Source organism: Dermacentor variabilis, chromosome 3, assembly GCF_050947875.1.
Source record: "Dermacentor variabilis isolate Ectoservices chromosome 3, ASM5094787v1, whole genome shotgun sequence".
Classification (NCBI taxonomy): Eukaryota; Metazoa; Arthropoda; class Arachnida; order Ixodida; family Ixodidae; genus Dermacentor; species Dermacentor variabilis.
The window spans coordinates 121,973,614-121,994,773 of record NC_134570.1 but is presented as its reverse complement, the minus strand read 5'-3'; the positions used below and the strand labels follow the sequence as shown (position 1 = coordinate 121,994,773).

At 47.8% G+C, this 21,160-nt stretch overlaps 1 protein-coding gene across 1 annotated transcript in view; it reads left to right on the top strand.

The window, feature by feature from the left end:
- LOC142574714 (neprilysin-1-like) overlaps window positions 1–21,160 on the top strand; it is a 34,490-nt gene that overhangs the window by 11,191 nt on the left and 2,139 nt on the right. Inside the window, exons 6-12 of the mRNA XM_075683739.1 lie at window positions 2,833–3,015; window positions 4,123–4,209; window positions 7,070–7,200; window positions 9,944–10,175; window positions 14,649–14,747; window positions 16,755–16,832; window positions 18,320–18,432. Coding sequence (XP_075539854.1) covers window positions 2,833–3,015; window positions 4,123–4,209; window positions 7,070–7,200; window positions 9,944–10,175; window positions 14,649–14,747; window positions 16,755–16,832; window positions 18,320–18,432 — 923 coding nt within the window. The remainder of the gene's footprint in view (window positions 1–2,832; window positions 3,016–4,122; window positions 4,210–7,069; window positions 7,201–9,943; window positions 10,176–14,648; window positions 14,748–16,754; window positions 16,833–18,319; window positions 18,433–21,160) is intronic.

Genomic DNA, 21,160 nt, shown 5'->3' with positions numbered 1-21,160 from the left:
CCGTTAGCTACTTCTAAAGGTATCTAGTAATACTAAGCAAGTATATCCCCTACTGCATGAATATAAGGTGGCGCGAAAAGGGCAGGGAGAGGATCGAAATCTCAAGGGCATTCGATCGTGTTCCCCATCTACGACTTCTCTGCAAACTCTCTTCTCTCAGCCTACACCCGCAAATTCTAGCCTGGATTAAATGCTTCCTCACCGACCGCCTTCAGTACACCGTTATAGGTGGATGTTCTTCAGCCTCAAGCAAGGTATTTTCTGGAGTGCCACAAGGATCAGTCCTTGGTCCCCTTCTCATCTACATTAATGACCTCCCTTGTGGTATTTCATCATCCATACGCCTCTTCGCGGACTGTGTCCTTTATCGTCGAATTTCTACTGAGTCTGACCAGGCCCTTCTTCAGAACGACCTGCATTTAATAGATAACTGGTGTACCAAATGGTTGATGCAGCTTAACATTTCTAAATGCAAATTTATTCAAATTTCCCGCAAGCACACTAACATCACCCATGAGTACTCATTACGCACAGTCAACATCTCGCAAGTACAAACGTATCGCTACCTCGGTATCCTAATCGCTAGCAATCTTAACTGGTCGGAACACATCACGAAACTGATCGCCGACAGCTCTAAAACACTAGGCTTCATCGGAAGAACATTATCGTTGTCACCCCCTTCCGTCCGTAAACTGGCGTACGAAACTTTTGTTCGAACAAAACTTGAATACGCTTCCGCGATTTGGTGTCCACATCAAACACATCTAATCAATGCAATAGAATCGGTCCAGAACCATGCTGCTCGATTCATATCTTCAAAATATCACTACAAAACCAGTATCAGTAGTATTAAGTCATCGCTCAATTTACCCACATTAGTCTATCGACGCAAGATAGCACGTCTATGCTTATTCCACAAGTTGTACTACCATTTTCAACGTCTGCGCGAATCACTTATTCTATCACCAGCACGTTCGTCACGACGCCTGTTCAATTCGCTCAGTTTACAGCGCCTGTATGGATCCAACTGCTGCCTTCAATAAATCATTTTTACCCACAGCAATCCAGGAATGGAATGCACTCCCAGATGCAATTGTCAAGGAGCATGATCCTGAAGAATTTAAAGAGCGGTTGCTTTCACATTTTGGAAACTACAATTGAACGATTTCTCTTTTCATTCCAAGTGTTGTTGCATTTGAAGTTGCCTGTACTCCTATTTTGTTTTGCTGCATTACTTAACCTGCGTTATTTCAATTCATTCTTGATGTAACATCTTTGACTTATGTATATCTATGACTCCCCCCCCCCCCTTATGTAATACCCTGTAAAGGGTCATTAAGGGTCCAATAAATGATGATGATGATGAAATCAATTGTACGAGCGCCACTTTTTCGCGACCCCGTCGGTCATAATTACGTCACATAATAATGTGCACTTTGCCTGAGCCTTAGCTCAAACCAAGATACTGTTTGACATTGGTAATATCTTTGTCAATGTGCGTTTGAAAGCACGTAACTTATTCTTTCCTCCCCCTAACTAAGCGATTTCCTCCGCTCTTGCTTTACTAGCGCTGAGAAGTTCCATCAGCAGCAGAGAAGAACTACGACAACTCCTCAACAAGCGCTCAGGCGGAGCAATCCAGGCAACAAACTGCCAAGTTAGCATTGTCTTAGCACGACGAATTACGTAATGCATAGACTGCCAGACTGACAGGTAGAACACCAGAATAACCAATTTCTTTCGTCTGACAGATCCAGGATTATTCTTCGTACATGCATTACAGTGAAAAATGGTGGCGATACTAATAGCAGGCCGAGGGAAAAAAAAACACCGTGGCCCCTGATTTCCCGAAATTAGTACCGAATTTTTCACAAAATGAGTACCAAAATTAGCGCCAATTTCAGGCGCTATTGTCATTGAAATAATTTACCTTGCTGGCCTATAGAATGCTCACAAACACCATACAGACTCATTGAATCACCAACATTCTTTTAGCGGACTGTCAGCCTGCCTATGTTTATAGCTTCAGGAAATGACCTACCGATGGTAGGTCATTTCCGGTCTTGAACTTTTGATCATGCAATGCTTCAGAAGATAAACTAAAATCGAATACATGAACGTAAACTAGTCCAAACATGTCTACATCTATGTTATTCGATGAATAACTCGAATTCCTCTAATTATTTTAGAGTAAGCGTAGTTCTGAAACCCCCATCACGGTTTTAAGAGGGTATAGCTGAGTGACTGGGGGCTGACTCATGTAAAAGAATAGCTATGTTTACGGAGTCCATATACCACCTCACATTATTTTTATGAGGGTAACAGATTTTGGTGAAGCAGCACACTTTGAAAAAAAAAAAAAGAAGACACGTTGACACAAACATGAATTATGAGGACACACATAGGCGCTGAACTGCAACTATGTGTCAATTATTGTTTGTGGGGACGTCTTTCTCTACATGTGCGCCACTTCACCGAAATCATAGCTTGCCAGCCAGCCCGTCAGAACCTATTACGAGGATAACAGATATTAATTCCTGCTTTGATTGGCGAGGAAGCGAATTCTATAACGCGACCATTGTGGTTACAGCGCTAAATATGGACAAAGGACAAGGCAACAACCAGTGAGGACAAAAGCCGTTACCTTGTCCCGTGCCGCGCTTTCGTGCTCCGCAATATAGCAAAAGATGCCTACAATGTATAGCCCGATCCATCGTGCTTCCAACGTGACACCAGGACTCGGACGGTACCGTTGCAACATCGCACGGTCCGCCTAAAAATATATCGAGCCGACTGGCGGCAGTGTATGCATCCGCCCTGCCTCTGGCGCAGATCGGCCAGCCGTCGTTCGGCGTGGAGCCGTCGATACTGCAGGGCCGGTACCGGTCGCCGTTCTTCCGCATCCTGCACCGGTACAAGCTGTACATGTACCGCTGCGCTCTGCTCATGGGCTCCAACGTGGCGGCCGCCGACGTGGTCAACGAGATAGTCGGCTTCGAGGCCAAGCTCGCCGCCGTGAGTCTCCCACCTCTGCGCCCTCGAATACGCCGCACCTTGCCGCAGCATGTAGTTCACGTGTATATGGGAATAGATATGTTAACTGTCCGCGTTCTATTGCCGTTGATTGAATGGCGGGAAATGGCACGTGGATGGCAGCAGCAGCGCTTGTGGCGACATATTTTGACGCTTCATTCAACACAGCGGCTTAATTTAAGAGCGTTGATGAGCTGAATAAGTGTTTCGCCCGAAACTCTGAACTCTGTTTCACCCGAAACGCGAATCATTGATTGTGATATCAAATTATTAGATAACTATAGGAAGTAAGGTTTGTAGTTTTACTGGCCCTATGAACTACTGTGAACATTCGCTTATAGCTAAATTAAAGCATGGTGTCACGCGCGCACAGGCAAACATGAACGCATCTTACTCGATGACCAAAGACACTCGCTGAGCGAGAACAGAGAGCACACGAAGCCATCAGCTATCTCGCGTTGCTACCCTTTGCACCTACTGTAGATTACGTCCAAGACAGGGAGCGCACGGCCACGCTCAGCCGCGCATTTAACGCGCAGCCGCGACCGCAGTAAAAGAGAATCGCGCTTACCTGCCCCTTCTCCTTCCTCCCATTCTTGCGATGAAAGACGGCGCACATCCTCCTCGCTCTCCTCTCTTGCGCGCGCGAGATCAAGCCATCAACCTTCTCGGCTCACCCTCGCACGCTTTCCCTGGCACCTACAGCATGCGGCGCCGCGGTGCGTGATATAATGTTATCGCATTTGGACTTTATACGCAACATCACGGCGATGCCGACGTTGATGCCGATAGAGGAATTTCGCCTGAACTGTCCATATAATTGTTACTGCAAATAAAATAACCCCTCTGCATTGTTCACGTTCCTGCAGACGTCTTCACAGCAGCAGGGAAGTATAGAGCATGGTTCTTTGGAGCTATTATTGTGCAGGATTTAGACAACCTCATCATCGCAGAAAAGCACTGTGTACAAGCACAGATGAGCTCACGTCTGCGTCTCCGGCATTTCGTTACTATTTAAATATCACAATTACACATACGGACAGGCTACAGTGCTCCCTAACGTTAACGCGTTCCTTCAAAATTCTGCAGATAACGGAGCCAAAAGATGTCGTCCACAGCCCGAGAAGGGTCTACAACCTGATGGCCCTGAGAACACTGGAGGGAGCCATACCCGAGGTAAAGTTCGGGCGGCTCGAGCCTCCCTCAACCAGTCACTTGGTCCCGTATTTACTAACGAGCCTTGACTCGAACCTCTTCTTCGACTCCGCCAAACGGAACGAACGTAGTCCCATGCTACAACTTCAGAAGACACCGAGCTACGATAATCCCTCCTGGAGGGCTCCAACTGTGAAGAGGGGCTTGAGGAACGCACTTTCACTCACGCGCATTAGGGTAGGCGCCGAGAGCATAGCTTAGTGCCATTGAAGCACATCGAGCAGCCTATGACGACTTTAGACGAGGAGCGCACAGCCATTCTGTTTCGCGAGTCGCGGTGAAGGGTGTAGCTGAAGAGCGCGGGAGTTAGCTTCCTTGAGACGCCCGAGAACGGCAGCGCGATGTGAACAGACGTTCCATCGTGTCGTTCAGAGTTTCTATGCTTACCGGTACAACTTGGGCAAGGTGCAGGAGGGGTGCACGTTACATACATCTGCGCATCGCAGTTTGCATCCACGCTCGATTGTTCTTCGCCATGGTGCCGGGAAATCTGTAAAATATCACAGGCGCGTCTGGGTGTTTTGTGTTCTCGAGGCTATTGTGGTACTGAACGACACAGCGACACTGTGCAGCAGGCTCGCAGGATGGCGTGGTCGTATTTTCTATTGTGAAAACGCAACTGCGAGCACCAGGCGTGCCAACGCAAGCTTTAGTGTTTTGTTCTGTAGCCCCACACAGGAACCATAACGCAAGCAGGGTGCGTCGCCCCTCCGACGAGATGGGACACGACCGCCTGCGTGCGAATGTGCCGACTACGCGAGCAGTCGGCGCTGGTGTCGCGGGCACGAGCTCGACCTTGCCTCATCTATATTTTTGCACCTCAACGCGCGAGGAAAGCTAGAACTCGACCATCGGTAGCCACTGAACATGTGATAAAGCGGACTCGGTGCTGCGTAGCTGCACAAGGACACCTATTCGAACACGTCCTCTAGGTAGCAGCTGGTATTCATCGGCGCTTACGAAATCATAGATAATAAAGACAAACTGAAATCTGATTTTGTGTGTGTGTGTGTGTGTGTGTGTGTGTGTGTGTGTGTGTGTGTGTGTGTGCGTGTGTGTGTGTGTGTGTGTGTGTGTGTGTGTGTGTGTGTGTGTGCGTGCGTGCGTGCGTGCGTGCGTGCGTGCGTGCGTGCGTGCGTGCGTGCGTGCGTGCACAGACGTCTCGATTGCCAATTCGGCTCATTTAGAAGTGGTCATTTACTGTTTTGGATGCACCGGTCTTGCCTTTTCTCAACGCGTGGGTCGTTTCCAGGTCTGTTTATTTCGCTTTTATTTGATGCCGTGAACCTGTTTTTGCCGAACGTACACACTCTCATGAAAACTAAAACCGTCACTTTAATTTGGCTGCTGGCGAGAAATATAGCTGTGCGCGCACTCTGTCGATGCGGTGGAAGCAAAGCCAGAATTTTGAAACGTATTATGCATATTACATTGCTTTTCGCGTTTCGTGCTTGGTCAGAGCGGCGCTTCGGCCGCGTTATCAAGGGGCTTTCGTTATCAGTGGGATCAGTCGGCCTTGAGAGACGGATAATAAGTGTAACGTAGAAATGAGAGGAAGAATAGCTGCAAAGCCTCGAGACCTGTTGTCGGTGCTCTTGCCGTACCATTATCAAGGTGATGCGCTGTCTCTTGGGGTTTGCGACCGGCAGAGCAGTTACTTTCAGTCAGCTTACTTGAGGGAGCCGCTTTACGATGCTGGTGGGAGCGCAGTCACGTAGTTTTTTTTTCATATTTGGGGGTGCTCACAAACGCCTCATTGACAATTTGATAATTAGGACAGTACATCCCGAGTTAACTAATTGATTACAAGTACCTAATTAAATCTCAGTCACGAAAACATTACTGGCGCCTACTCCGCTGTACTGGAAACAATATGCACTAGGTTTTCTTCGAGTAACGGAATCGCTATTTTTTTAAGAGGAAACTTTAGCTAGGGGGCTTCTATTTAAGTATATGTAAAATGAGAATTCGTTTTTCTCAGCAACCACTGCATCAAATTTGACGAGGTTTGTTGCATTTGAAATACCTTAAAATCTATAGACTGTTTGTTTCAAATTTTTTATTTAGATTTTCAATTTTTTATTAAAAATTGGCAAAAATCCAGAATTCTCAGAAATTGAAACTATCAAGTTTACAACTCTGTAACTCAGCAAGCAAAAAGGATATCACATTTCTGTGAACTGCATGTGATACTACATCTAAAGTGTGCAAAATTCATATGTTACACAAGAATCTATAGAATTCAGTACTACGGAAATAAAGCTTTTGCAGACCCTTGTGCACAACGTAACAAATTCATGTAAGATACAAATTGACTCAACGAATTTGTACGCTCTGAATGATCTAATGGACGCCGTTTACAGAACCGCCATACCTGTTCTTGTTGCAGAGCTATAAACTTCGTGCGTCTATTTTTTTTTCGAACATGCGAATTGTATAAAAAAAATTTACCAAAATGCAGACATTAAATCGGAATTCCGCTTCAAACAGTCGCTAAAATTTAAAATTTAGCTTTCTCTCTCAAATGCAACAAATTTCATTAATATCCGCCAACGGGTTATCACAGAAAAGCGTTTTCCGTTTTACATGTATTTGAATAGGCCGCATCGGAGTTGTGCCTCAACTAATGCTTCCCCTTAAATCTTGGTGCATGATAGTTGGGGACATCCTGTACACATCTTGCACATGCTGCGCAGCCACTTCCGACAGAATGGCTGTGTGCAACTGATGCGCGGGAACCTATTCAAAGTTGTGTTGTCTACTGACCTTGGTTATTTTTATTGGAATTTTTTTCATATCTATGCGTGTAAACCGCTCCCAGGTCCGCTGGACGTACTTTCTCAACCTAATCCTGCGCGACGTGGGCGTTTCGATGGATCTGAATGATCACGTGGTCGTGACGAACCCCATTTACCTGAAGAAGCTCTCCAGGCTGCTCAAGTCGGTTTCCAGGTACAGTAGCAGCTAGACATGTAGAACTATATGCTATACGGAAGACGTTCATGTTTGCATGGTATACATATGGCTCTTGCCCACGTGCAGCTTTATTATGCTTATGTCGGCAAACTCAGGCATGAGTCCGCTTACGCGTGTGGTCCTTTTGTGCTCGGACTCAGACGTGAGTCTGAGTTGTGTCGGTCCAGGTGTGCTTGAATCTGCGAGTTCGAGTTAGTCTGCCGCCGCAAGCATGCCCCGAATTGAGTCTGCATGCATAAGCATATCTTCACAGATTAATAATTCCTCGAAAAGGGCTTGCGCGACAGCTCATGCCGGACTCGGTGACAATACGGTGACCATGGTACGTGGTACTGGCGCGGGGCCCCATTCTGCCAGCTGATGCTCCGCTTACACTTATCGGCACTGCGTCTTTCCACAGGGCTGACAAGGTTCCCTGGAACATTTTGAATGCATTTTGACACAATTTGAGCCCGCATTTTCCGAGAACGGTGTTAAGAACAAGTTTATGCTAAATAAATAAGATTTCATAACTGCTCGGATTCCGTTCCTCAAGTGCGGAACGGTGCAAACGCAAATGAGTGGTGTTTTGGGTTAGTGCGCGAACATGGAACTGCAATTTGCATGTGGTGTAAGTAATTGCTGAAAGGCATTTTGCCACAAATAGGACACACACACAAAGGAAAGCACATTGATGACAACAGCGGCAGCATAGCCAGCTGATTTGTTTAGGGTGCAGGCTCATGAATGAATAGACAAAACCACGCATTCGATGGCTAATCATAATACTTGAGGTAACCAGCGGTCGAACAAGCTCGTCCACGATTGATGTTCCTTCTACAGAAGGTGAAAGGTACCAAGAGCGCCACAAGAAAGCAACTACAAAAACCGCAACACCTGCAGTACGTGATTCCTTGCGTTCACAAGGTCACGCATAACCCCCAAGAGGGTGGCAGCCCAGTATGGTTTAGAACAGTGGTTGAACAGCGCGAATAAAACTTGGACACGAGGAAACAAATACCACAGACAAGCGGTGACTGACAATTCGAAGTTTATTTGAAATTCTCCAGCCATTTTACACCTTTTTCAGCATTACATGCGCACACCAGTCGCAAACGCATCTGCAAATCAGCAACATCATGATCTTTCATGCAAAAAAGCCATTTCTTTCCCCGACAAGGCAATAGAGGGAGCGCCTTACACATTTATCCCCTTCCTTTCTAATGTAGTAGGCCTCTATTTCCCTTGTCGGGAAAACATATAGCTTTTTTACATGAAAGATTATGATGTTGCTGATTTGCAGATGTGTTTGCGACTGGTGTGCGCATGCATATGCTGAAAAAGGTGTAAAATTGCTGGAGAATTTCAAATGAACTTCCAGTTGACAGTCAGCCCTTGTCTGCGGTATTTGTTTCCTCATGTCCTAGTTTTATTCGCGCTGATGAACCTCTGTTCTAAATATGAACTAACTAGCCCTCATCAACATCTTACTAACCCAGTATGGCGTACGTGTTTCCTTCTCTGTCACTCGTCAAGCCGCCTCAGTTATGCTGCAGAACCGCTCAAGACGTAACCAGTCGCCAAGGCTGCAGGGAAAAAAAACATGGCCCGACATGGGGAAAATGCGCCAATTGGGTTGTGAATGAAATTCCCTTTCGGTGTTCCAAGTCTTACATCGGACCGACTGGGCGGTGCATAAATAAACGAGCCAGAGAACAGGACCTAAATCTTTAAAAACACGATGTGGCGTCTTTGGCCGCGCGCTATAGTAAGGACGCGTCTCCAGCCGTGGCGGAGCAGGGTGCAGTTAAGCATGTCCCGCACGCCCTACGTTGGAGGCAACCTCCAGCGGATGCAAAGGTTAGACGAGCCGAGACAGGTAGTGGCTACACGTACGCTGTCTTCCCGCGCGCCCTTGTAGTGTTGGAGGTCCCGTAGTCCCCTGTTTCAGGGACGCATCGAAGCGAGAGGCAGCACTGAGCGTTCGCTACCGCTGCCTACGCTCTGCGTCACGCCAGCGTTGCGACAGCGTGTTCGCGGTCGTCGAGAGAGGCCCGTGCGCGCGTGACGCCGGGCTTGTCAATTAGTAAGTGAATGGTTACTGCAGTTTACACGGCCGATAAGACTACGAACCTTACTTCCTGTAGTTGTCTAATACTACGCTGTCGACGCTTCGCCTTCCGGGAGAAAAGGTGACTTTATTTTCTTTCATTTCTAGATTTCAACTAAACAGAATAGACAATTTCCTCCCTGGCTTGATTGAACGTTGGCATCATAAGTTTGCAACTACAGCTTAATCGCTGGCGCTTAGAGTGGAAGTATAGCAGAACTATTTGCTGATAAAGTTTCTGAGAAGATTTACGTGAAATTTCAGAGAAGTACCGGGAAGTTATGTTTTTGCGCGTTTTCATATTATTAATGATTTATGTACATTTCAATTAAACGGGACATTTAATTTTCGCTATGGCTTCGTTGTCTCTTTGCTTCGTGTTTGAAACCACTGGCTCAGCCAGAAATCTTTTTCCGGGAGTGGAGAGGGGGTGGGGGCTCACTTGGCTGGGGACAGGGGGGGTTGGGGGGATGGAGGCTGGGCAGGTCGCGTACTAACAGAAATTTCGAAATGAAACACGGTGTGCCCCCCCTTCCCCCGCCACGCCACTGGTTGAAACTGAACCTCGAGAGTGTGAAGGACCGCCGACGTATTGCTGGGGCAGCCAGGCTCAACGCGCGCGCTTCGCAGCTCGATCGTGGCCAACTACCTGGGCTGGCGCATCGTGGAAGAGATGGGCCAGCACACCATGGCCCGGTTCCGGCAGGCTCGCTTCCGCTTCGACCACTACCGCTACCTGCTGCTGGAGCCCACCGAGGTGCCGCGACAGTGTGTGCGCATCACAATGCGCCTGATGGGATTCGCCGTGGGCAGACTCTACTACGACCGCCAGGTCACCAAGGCCGCGACGCGATTCAAGGGGGTGAGCTTTGGCTCTTCCTACGAGACTTGCGCCTCCTGGAAGGACAGCGCGCGCACTTTCGTCTTTCTCACGCTCCCGTCATCTTTGATAAGCAGACATTCGTTAATCGATCAATCGAGCAATATGCGAAGTAAGCTTTGACGTGCCTGCCCTATGCGCAAGTCAAACCTCATTATAGCGAAACGAGTTTTAGCGAACTAACGAAAACAACCAATGGGACTCACGCATTTAGAATCTAGTTTCAACGAAGGAAACACTTTCCTTTAATGCATATAGCGAACTTACTAAATTAAGAATGAGGACTTGATTGCCGATCATTTTGCGCCAATTAAGCCGAAATCTGGCGGAGCGTTACGCTGCTTGTAATTCGTTTAAATCAGCAGTTTCAAAACTAGCGCAACATGTCGCCTACGTGACGAAGCGCACTCGCTTTTTCATGGGCGGACACGTTGTCACAACAATAGATATAACGAAAGAAGGGGTGATTCCCCCTTCAACTTCGCTATAGCGAGGTTCGGTAGAGAGGTTAGCGATGTTGAAAATTTAGTGTAGCAAACAGAAAAAGAAAGAGATACATGATGACGCCAGCACTGAATTATCTCGAGTTTTTTGCATAAAACTTGTATATGAAAGACGAATTTTTCGGGGCGTGTCCTCACAGGAAAAAAAGGAAACTACCGTCAGTGATGAGAAAAAACCTTCAGCGATTAAAAAAAGAATCTTCAGCGATTGAAGCGAAAAGTGCAAACACTCTTTGCTATCACGCATACAACATACAGCGCCATATTCGTTTCAATAAAGAACGAGCCCGAAGCAAGCATCCAAACCACATCATTGATGATAAGGCGTTCCCGATAACAATGCGGACCACATGTCGCTAGTCTTGCGCAAACGGCCTCGGCGACGGCAGCGTGCGACGTGGGGAGTTACGTCACTAGCCTTTCATATACAAATGAACCAGCCTATCAACTGATTTCATTGTTGTTATAGCACCGCTATTGGCAGGCAACGCATAGTCAGGACACCTGAGGAGCAGTGTGAATACGAGGAGCGGTAAAGGGAAAAGAAACGGCAATATACGACCAGCAGCGGCGTGCTGCCAAAATTGCCATTATTCCCATTACTACCACTATTCTAAAGCAATAAAGCATTACATATCCCCTTCACCAGCCGAGTGGCGGCTTCAAACAGCTTCGCTGGACATCCAATGGCGAGCGAAACTTTTTTATGTATTGCCATCACGTTTAAGCGCACTCTCATTCGCCTTTAATATACCCTGCGCCCCAGATAATGTTAACCAAGCTGCTCAACGAAAAAATACAATTTATAAAACACGGTGCAAGACACAAATATAAAGAATTATGCAGATCCCACGCACTGTGGGGAATCGATGTAAGCGAAGCTTTCTATGCTGGTTGCTTTGATTGACGATAATTAGCGGTGATGCTGACGGTAAAGGCTTAATTTATTCAGTGTTTAGTCTAATACGGGAGAGATGATGTGACACCTTAGCTTGCGTGCATCACTGCTGTTTGCCTGCGTACTACACAGAACACACAGGGAAACGTGTTTGCTTGAAGTGTTGTTGTGTACCATACTTCATAACATCTGAGAGGGTTGAGTATTTTAATTGCCTCACATGGCACATCGCATCTTGGCAAAAGTATTAAACTTGAACTGGATTGTGGGGCTGCAGGTGCCAAAACCAGTCCGGATTAAGTTTGACACTGTGATGTTCTTTAACGTGTCCCAAAATCTAAGTGCACGTGCGTTTTCTCTTTCGCCCCCGTCGAAATGCGGCTGCCGCGGTCGGGATCAAATCAGCGACCTCTAGCAATGCCAGAGCCGCAAAGCTTCCGCGACGGGCACAGAAGTGCTGATTTGACGGTCGACCGCTTCCGTAGTGTCGCCTGGACCCTGCGGTGCGCTTTAATTGATGCGTCTCTACTTCTGCACACCCTGCGTGATTTGTCGGCTTGACATATTTGCATGGTGTTTATTTTTCAGAACTACCAGGAACGTACTGTACCGTACCTTGAACTCAAGCTTATCCAGTTTCCCAGCAACCGCTGTCGGATTAGTAGTAGGGTTTCCTTGCCTTCTCACGTCACCTCCCCCCCCCCTCTTGTATGGGAACTGCCCCTTCTCGTCCCTCCTCTCTATAGTTATAGGTCTATTTGATTTAGCCATATTTCTCGGCACCTTCTGCACCTATGCACGGTGCACTGCACTTATAGGCCTTCGATTCGCCGAGGTGGAGCGGTGCACCATGCACTCCAGTGCTCGATTGAACGGGGTGCAAGGCAAGTTGCCGCAGCCGTGCGGTGCACCCTTGAACCTTGCAGCGAGTGGGTGCAGCCCGGCACACGATAACTGGCACGCCCTGCACCCTTTCGTTTGTGGTGCCGTGCACCTTTTTCTGAAACGGACAAACCTTATATCTACGTCTCCTCTGGACTCGCACGTTAGTAGAAAGGGAAGCGCTGCGGTTTCTGCGGTGCTTTTGAGCGGAGTCACGTTTATTTGCAGCTGTCAAGACGCTTGTGTGGCGACGCCCAGGGAGCTCCAGAGGGCATTGTGCATATTCGGCTCGGCGGGGTCCAACCGAGTTTCTCGCGTCGCCTTCCCTCTCTGACTTGCCCCTGTCATGTATACACATGCTCTGAACCACTCCTTGACGCGGTGTGTCAGACGGCAGCAGCCACAGCAGCCACAGCAGCCCCAACAGAAGCAGCAGTGGGAAAGTCGAAGGAAGAGACAAAGAAACTTCGCTTTAAAACTTAGAGCGTTCACATGTTACAGGTCTGATGATCGAACACCATATACCTTATGATGATGCCTTGCACCGGTTCTTAACAGCGTGGTTAACGCCGTGTTTTAACACCGTGTTTTAACGGCGGATTTTAATTCGCGCCTTCGCCAACCGTTGTTCGGTGTCACGCAAGGGGGTAGGTTCCGGATCTCACCGCCAGAGGGCACGCCGAGGGTAGGAGCGGGGACCTACAAAAGAAGGTTCACAATAGGGGGTCAGAAAATTTGTTTATGGAAATTCATCATGGGGTTTTTCTTTCTCTTGTTTTTTTTTTCTTTTTGACCTAGGTAGGACATTAGGCAGTGTAATAGCAAGGGCTTGGTGGCGCCGCCCACCACCCCGTTCTGAAGTGGACGCTCATAAGATCCATCCATCCATCCGGGGCCCCGCCGGGATGGGAGTGGACAAATCAGAGCGCGCGCTGGGGGAGGGGGGAGGAAAGGGGTATATGAGCAGGTGTTTCGCCGCTGCGCACCCTTTCGCCCCTTGGAATCCGCTCGCCGCGAGCCGCAGCGGAGCTCGCAAGAGAGCGGCAGCGTCGACGTCGCGAAAATTCCGAGCTTCGAGAGCGAGAAGCGCAAGCAGACTGCCAGCGGAAGGAAGCCGCTACCGCCGACGATCGAGAAAGGGAAGCACAAGCCAAGCGCCAGCAGAGGCAGGCTGACCTCCAACTTCGAGGGTAGGAGGCCGAGCAGAGACGTCGACGTAGAGAGATCCCTCCCACGAAGGGCGCCGACCGACGGTTCAAGAGAGAATTCCTAGACCGTGAGTGCGGCCACAGCTGCAAGGTGTGTGATAGACTGCGGCTTGATCACGTGTGCGCAATCCGGAGCCGAAGCTCGAATCTAGCAATTCGACGACAACGAGAATTTCATGAAAATCGCGCTAAACACGAGTTCAAACTTGAAAAAATAACCACCAGCTTCGCTCTTTTGACAGCTTTCACTGCGTGGCTTTACTTTTTAATATTTGTTTTTTTTTTCGTTGAGCAGTTTGGCTAACGTGAGAGGAGACACTCTATATAAAAATGTTCCTGTAACGAGCTGTCAATTGTTAGCCCAGATGAATTTCCAACGTGAACTCATACTAACTAGCTCAGTACACCCTTCTCTTGCGGACATGTGGTAGGCACTCATAAGTCCTGACCAGCAGCTTACCGCTGCCATTTAAAGGGAAGAAACGTAAAAAGCCATTGTATTCTACAAGAAACATTGCTGCAAGGTTAAGGTGTTAACCTGACTGCGGGACAATGACTTGTATACTCAAGATGTTACTGACGAAGTACAAAGAAATACCTGAGAAATGAAGAAAACACACGCACTCGCACACGCACGAACTGTCACGTATACACGTGTGTGTGTGTGTGTATGTGTGTGTGTGTGTGTATGTGTGTATGTGTGTGTGTATGTGTGTGTGTGTGTGTGTGTGTGTGTGTGTGTGTGTGTGTGTGTGTGTGTGTGTGTGTGTGTGTGTGTGTGTGTGTGTGTGTGTGTGTGTGTGTGTGTGTGTGTGTGTGTGTGTGTGTGTGTGTGTGTGTGTGTGCGTGTGTGTGTGTGCGTGTGTGTGTGCGCGCGCGCACACGATCAAAACTGGGTTTACTAGCACAACGAATTATTCTCAATAGATGTGGGGCGTGAGTAATCTTTTTTTTTTCTTTTTAGGTGAACGACATGGCAGAGGAGCTGCGGCAAGCGTTCAGCGTTCTTATCGACATGAACCACTGGATGGACACGAAAACCAAGGAGCGTGCGCTCGTGAAGGTGAACGATTCGGCTACTTTCCTTTCCTTTCTATTCTTTTCCGTTTTTTTTCTTTCTTTCTTTCTTTCTTTTTTTTGGGGGGGGGGGCGTGCACAGCCCCATGGTCGTAAATTTTGCGGTCGTAAATTTTGCGGTCATAAATTTTGAGCGTTTAACGTCGTCAATACATTCTGGACTGGGCTGCGTGTTCCCCTTTAGACTAGACGCGCGGATTAATCATATTATTGCGATAGCAATTATGTGGACACTTCAGGCGCATTTCTGCCATCGGCGTCGCAGTCGCCGTGACGTTCCGAGGGCGATAACATCGTCGCCGCGCGCCCTACGCTGTATGTGCGAACGAAAGCGTGCGAGGGGAGCCGGCGATCGCGGCTCAATCTCACCCGCGCGAAAGGGAGGAAAGCAGGGAGGGCGTGCGCCGCCTTCCGTTGCGCACGAGGTACCCTACGGTGTCAGGCACCGGGCGGAGGGAAGGGCGGGAGGAGGCGGCGTTCTCCTCCGGCTGCAGTTGCGTATATGACGTTGCAGGCAGAGTCCAGGTGCGTCGACGGCTCGTGGCATTACGCGCGCTGTGTTCTCGATGCTCCGTTTTCGTTGAAGGGATAGACAGCACGTAGGTCACTTCGCTCACTGCTGCTGCCGCGCTTCCTAACGCCAGCGTTCTGATAGCGAGCGTTAGCGGTCATCGAGTGCGACACGTTCATGTTTGCTGTGCGCACTCACACCATGCATGTTAATTTAGTTAGCAAGCGAGTGCTTACAAGTTGATACAGCCGATAAAACTACTATCCTTACTTCTTATTGCTGTCTGCAAATTTGCTGTTGCAATCGATGCTTCGCCTTTCGGGCGAAACTCCGTCTCTTTTTTTCAGAAAACGCAAAAGACGCAAGACGAGAGCGAATGCTGAATAACGATTATAACGCACCCCAGTTGAAGCAGAAGATGAATCGTCGTCATCGTTGTTGCCAATTTATACGAAGTGTGCGAAATAGGCTGCTTGCCTATTCAGAAGCGTGATTGAATAACTGGCCGTATTTTGTATGCCATTCATTACATTCTTCTTCCCGTATCGCTCGTCGCGCTGAATGATCGATTCCAGTGATACCGGCGGCTCGGCGGCGTCCCAGCCGATAACAAAGAAAAGAAAGAATGGAGAATGAAATATATTTGTACAAAATTGCTGGGCATGACTTCTATTTTGAAGTTAGCGTACGTGGTAACGCTCATCGGCTCTGATATGTGATGATCCTTGGTTTCCTTTGAGGTTTATTTTGTTGTTGTTGTTGCTATGTGGTAGCTCTTTCAGTTGTCATAATAAAGTATCAGAATCTGCATACAACCACAGAGATCGTGGTAAAGCTAAAATGTATGCTATTATATAACAAATGGTATAGATCCCAGATGAACATGTGGGTAACAAGCCAATGCGTCACTGATAAACATTCCAAGAACAACTAAGAGAGGTACAAAAAGAACGAAGACATTGCTTGCGTGTGTACGCGCTTGCGCTATAGCGGTAAATGGAAGCTTGAGTGAGCTGGTTGTGCACATAATAGCTCCTCTTTCTTATTTCGAATTTTCAAAGCTCTCAAAATTGTGAATTATTACTCCACCTTACATTTCTTTTTTTTTATGTGCTTTTACGTCTTTGCAACATGGTTAATACGCGATGCCACAGAGGTTTTCTTGTGTAATTCTGGGCTAAGGCGTCCACAGGAACAGATCAGGCGCACGCCAATCTCGACTGCGAACACACACGACCACTTGCGAAGACGGCCGAGTGACTCCGTCGAGGGCGATTTGTGAATGCGACATTGTACTTTGCGTTGCCCCTGTGGCTGTTTTGCTAAGTGTGCGCAAAATCGGTGCACGTCGACGCGATCGTCGAGGTACACGTGCACGCATGGGAATCGTTACGATAAGCGCTGCCCGGTGAAAGTGGCCGTTTGTTAACTGTGATTGGCGTCACCAACCACTTTCTTTCTGTTTGGTTCGATTCACTCCAGCTGTCTCGCATGCAGCTGAATATCGGGTTTCCGCCTTGGATAAGGAGCGATCGCGACTTGGGCGAATACTACCAGGAGGTGAGTAAAGTCCTCGCAGGACTGAAAAGGCGCCGACCGCGAAATTTGAGAGGGTACGTAGACTGCAATTTACAAAGCTAAGCAAACGCGGCCATTCATCTCGTTGATCCTGGAACGTTCGCACCGTTATACACGCACTGTAAGAAAGCGCGTGAATATCTTGGAAGCTTAATATTTCGTGGTAAGAAAATGACTCGGGGAAACTACGTTATCACACCTTCTGTGGCGCTGGGAGACGCAGCTTTGAAATTCAAGCAAGGTTTGGGTACGGGCTAGTTCGTATTCCATGGTATAAATTGTCACTTACAGCGCATACATAGACGAGGGACAAAAAAGGACGACGAAGACAAGCGCTGTCTGCACTTACAGCGCTCGTCTTCGTCGTCCTTTTTTGTCCCTCGTCTATGTATGCGCTGTAAGTGAAGATTGATGCTTTGAAATTCAAGGCTAGATGTGCAATAATAACACGTTACACGTATGTTGCGTATCGACAATGTGCAGACTTGACTCGCCACCTATTTCGAGTGCGGGCAGAGGTGTGGCAGTGACCCTACGCCCGTCGCCGTTCGATATCGCGGCGACATCGAAGCTCAAAGCTTAGTAGCGACACGCTAAAAAGTTTCCCATTCGCTAAACCTAGTTGGAACCTTCCAGGAAAACGCGAGGACTTGCCGCTCGTCGCCAAGTGCGCTTTCGCCGTGCGCCCTTCAGCGCGATCTCACTTATACCAGCATGGCGCCGGACGATAGACGGCGCTGTGATCGCAAAATGGCGGCGCCCTCAATAAAACGCTCTATGCGTGCTTTATTATCTACATCACCTGTTCGTGGTGGCATTATACAAAACAGCTTTTTTGTTAGAAGTTAGAACGAGGCGCTTCTTCCGTTCCGGCTTCGAAGTGTTTGACCGTGTTTCTCAGTGCGCTCGCAGCAACTCTTGAAGTATACAAGCTGCCGGCATTAGTACCTATACGAAAGATTTCAGTTTGTCAAACTGACCCTGAACCTGAACGAGACAATTCATGTCTATAACTGCACGCACGGGCTACTATTCTCGGTTTATACGTATGGTGCAGCTGTCACAACATACGCAATCATGTAGACTTTTTCATAAGGCACGCTTAGTATACGACATCGCTGTATTTTAAATTTTGTCGAAGTAGCAGAGAATTCTTTTTCGGCTTCTATGGCTAGCTCTTCCCGAAGTGAGAGTACTTGGGAAGACGAGCTGATCACATTAATAGGCCATTCATATTTTCCGAAATAAAGTAAGGAAATTATATTATGGGGTTTTACGTGCCAAAACCGCTTTCTGATTATGAGGCCCGCAGTAGTGGAGGGTTCCGGAAATTTTGACCACCTGGGAATCTTTAACGTCCGAAATAAACTGGTGCTGGTTTTCTTGACGTAGCTGTGATTCCACTCTGAATTATTGTTTTCCGCCACGCCGAATGATTTATCCAGTATGCGTTTGTCGTTGTCCCGCAGCTTCCCGATCTCAGGAAAGAAGACTTCTTCAGGAGCGTCCTCATAGCGACCAGGATTTACTACCGTACCTTCTACGGTCGACTGAGACAATTCAAGAAAGCCAACGATTTCGGGTAGTTATGTCCGCGAAATCACTGAAGAATTGTCGCTTTTAATCTAACCTCCTGCTGGTCACTGATATAAAAAGACGTGGCGATAAACTCTTCCATAAGAATGCTTCTTATCAGTATTGCTACACTACTACCGGCTCCGAAGGTATTCTGGGTGTGGGGCCTGTGCTGAAAGATATCAGTCTTATTTTTTTGCAAAGCTAGCGCATGGCCGGCCGGAATGCAGTTTATGCACGCACTGTAATGAGCCAAAAGCACAGTGTTGTGCACTGCGCGCTACTAATCTCTATACGCGGAAATTCCGCGTCATTTCGGGACTCGAATTTCGTAAGCGTTTGGCGCCGGTTGTACAAGTGCTCGAGATTCGATTTCTTTATCGAAAGTTTCACATTAACACGCCGCCTCCCAATGACCGCACTTGCAACTCCGTCACAGGGGAGTGGTGCACTTCCGAGACCCTCGGCATCGCCTACCGGAAAATGATTGACGACTTAGATGCTTGTAAGCATGCATGTGCTACCGGTACATAGCGCTTCGCCACTCGACGGTACATTATAGCCGTGCGTGGGGTGCTTCAGTGTCAACGCTGGAGAAGCGTGGCGTCGAGTCACCCTATAGCCGCGTGCCTTGCGAAGCTCTCCTTCTTTAAGGATTCTACCCGGCGACAAAATGCACGAACGTGTTGTTTTTGACGCATGGTGAGCGGTTGCGTTGTCATGCAAGGATGTGCGTCGATGAATCGTTCCTGCTGCCAGGCGTATAACCCGACCGCCCCTGTCATCATGCCGCATAGAGGTTGCGGGGCCTCATGCAGCTCCCCTTTTATCGGACAAAACCATCGAAAACGGGGAGCTGCGCAAGGAACATGGCTGTGGCCACAAGTGGCGAAGCCCTGTCCGCGTGGCAGCGCATTGCTCAGAGAGCAACGATGTCGTTCCAGCTTCCTCCGGCAGGTGCCGCCAAGGATCTCGTAAGCACCGCGCTGCCAATCCTAGGGAAATTCCCCAAGATATGGGGATATTATGCCTTGTTTAGGAAAAGCTTTCTAAATGTAGGGAAAATGTTGTTTTAGGACATAGAGGAAATAAAAGCTCAGAGACTTGAGAAACTACTGCTACGACGCCACAATGAACGATACGGGGAAATGCTGACGTGACTGTGTGTTCGACCATTTAGTACATTTGTGAATTGCAATATGTGCCATAAGGCAATTATTAGAAACTTAATGAGTTTATTTCTGTTAATTAGTCGATCACGCATTTTCAATTTTCGTGCATGTCCGCCTCTTCGAGTAGACCTGCAGCTCACGGACTTTACCTTTGCTATCTGGCGCAGGCAATTTTCACAAGTTTTCGAAGGTATTTCCAGAAACATCCGGTATATACCTAGCGCTGAGAACGACTAGGTGCTCGGGCCACTGCGTAACCGACTATACACTCAAATTTATCGTCCATAGTCAGAGTAACAGACCCGCGTTGTAGAATCCGAGTGGTCACGCGTTTTGGTGAGTTCTGGCGTAGAGGAAAGAAAAAGAAATGACGCGTCAGCGTGCTTTGCTGCAAATGACTTGTAAGCGCGCAAATGCTGTGCTGTTATACGTCGGTGCATCACAGCACGTTAGAAAAATTTAGTGCACCTAATCTATATTGGTGTCGTGAAGGAACGCGCTGTTTCGACATTGCTATACATTCTGTAATCCGCAGTAGTCCGGTGCCAACTTCCTTGGAATAAAAGTAAGCCTCCGCGTGAATTTGGACATAAATTTTGCTGTTGTTGAAGTTTGTTTTGTACGTAAAGCAAGCATAAACATAAAATTGTAGTTTCAAGCAGGAGGCTGTGTTGTTAGCAGGAGAACTTTGGTTAGCATGCCTTGCACTGCAACATTATTTCATCCAGAGTGCAGCGACATTATTATTCAAGTTTGAAAACGAGCTTCGAGAGAAATTGAAACTCGAAGTTTTCAGTCTATTATCACAGCAAAACAATATATCTTTACAAAAAGCATATTTACCAACTGAAAAAGTGTATCTTACAAAATTATAGGGAAATCTAGGGAATTTCTTTCTCCAACTTCAGGGGAAACTTATGCTTCAGAGGTTGGCAGCACTGCGTAAGCGCTGTGCTCTCGCACTGTAGACAGCTGCGACGAGGTCTGTACTTTCGTCGTCGTCAAAGCAATCGCACCCGGCTTTTTCAAGAAACAAGTGCCATAAAGCCATTCATAGCTTATGCGTTAGCATTGTACAGGATAGTCGTTGCTGTCTCGGCAGCCGTCGACGCTATATTCGGAGTGGGAGAGAAGGAGAATGCTAAGAATACGGATTGTTTAACCTAGTGAGCGCGTTCGCCGTTTGACGTAGCCACTCATATAGTAATTTTGTGGCCAAAATAGAGCTTATAAAACCAGGACCGAATCCACAAAGCTTTTAGTTTGTAAGTGATCTGTGCCATTGCCTGACCGCCTTCGCTAATCCAGCACCGGCATTCGCTGAAACTTCCTCTTAAAAAGATTTTCAGCGTAACAACTTTTTGTGTATATAGGCCCTGGTCTTTACTCGCGTGGTTTGCGCGTTCACTGCAGTCTTGCACGGCCGTACTGGCGGGCTGTTGATGTGGTACATTCAACCACCAATCATAGTATCAGTATCTGGTGGCACGGATATAAGTAATAGGGGACGGGATAGAAAGAGGAGAAATCACATCGAGTCGGAGCAAAAAATAGAAAACTAAA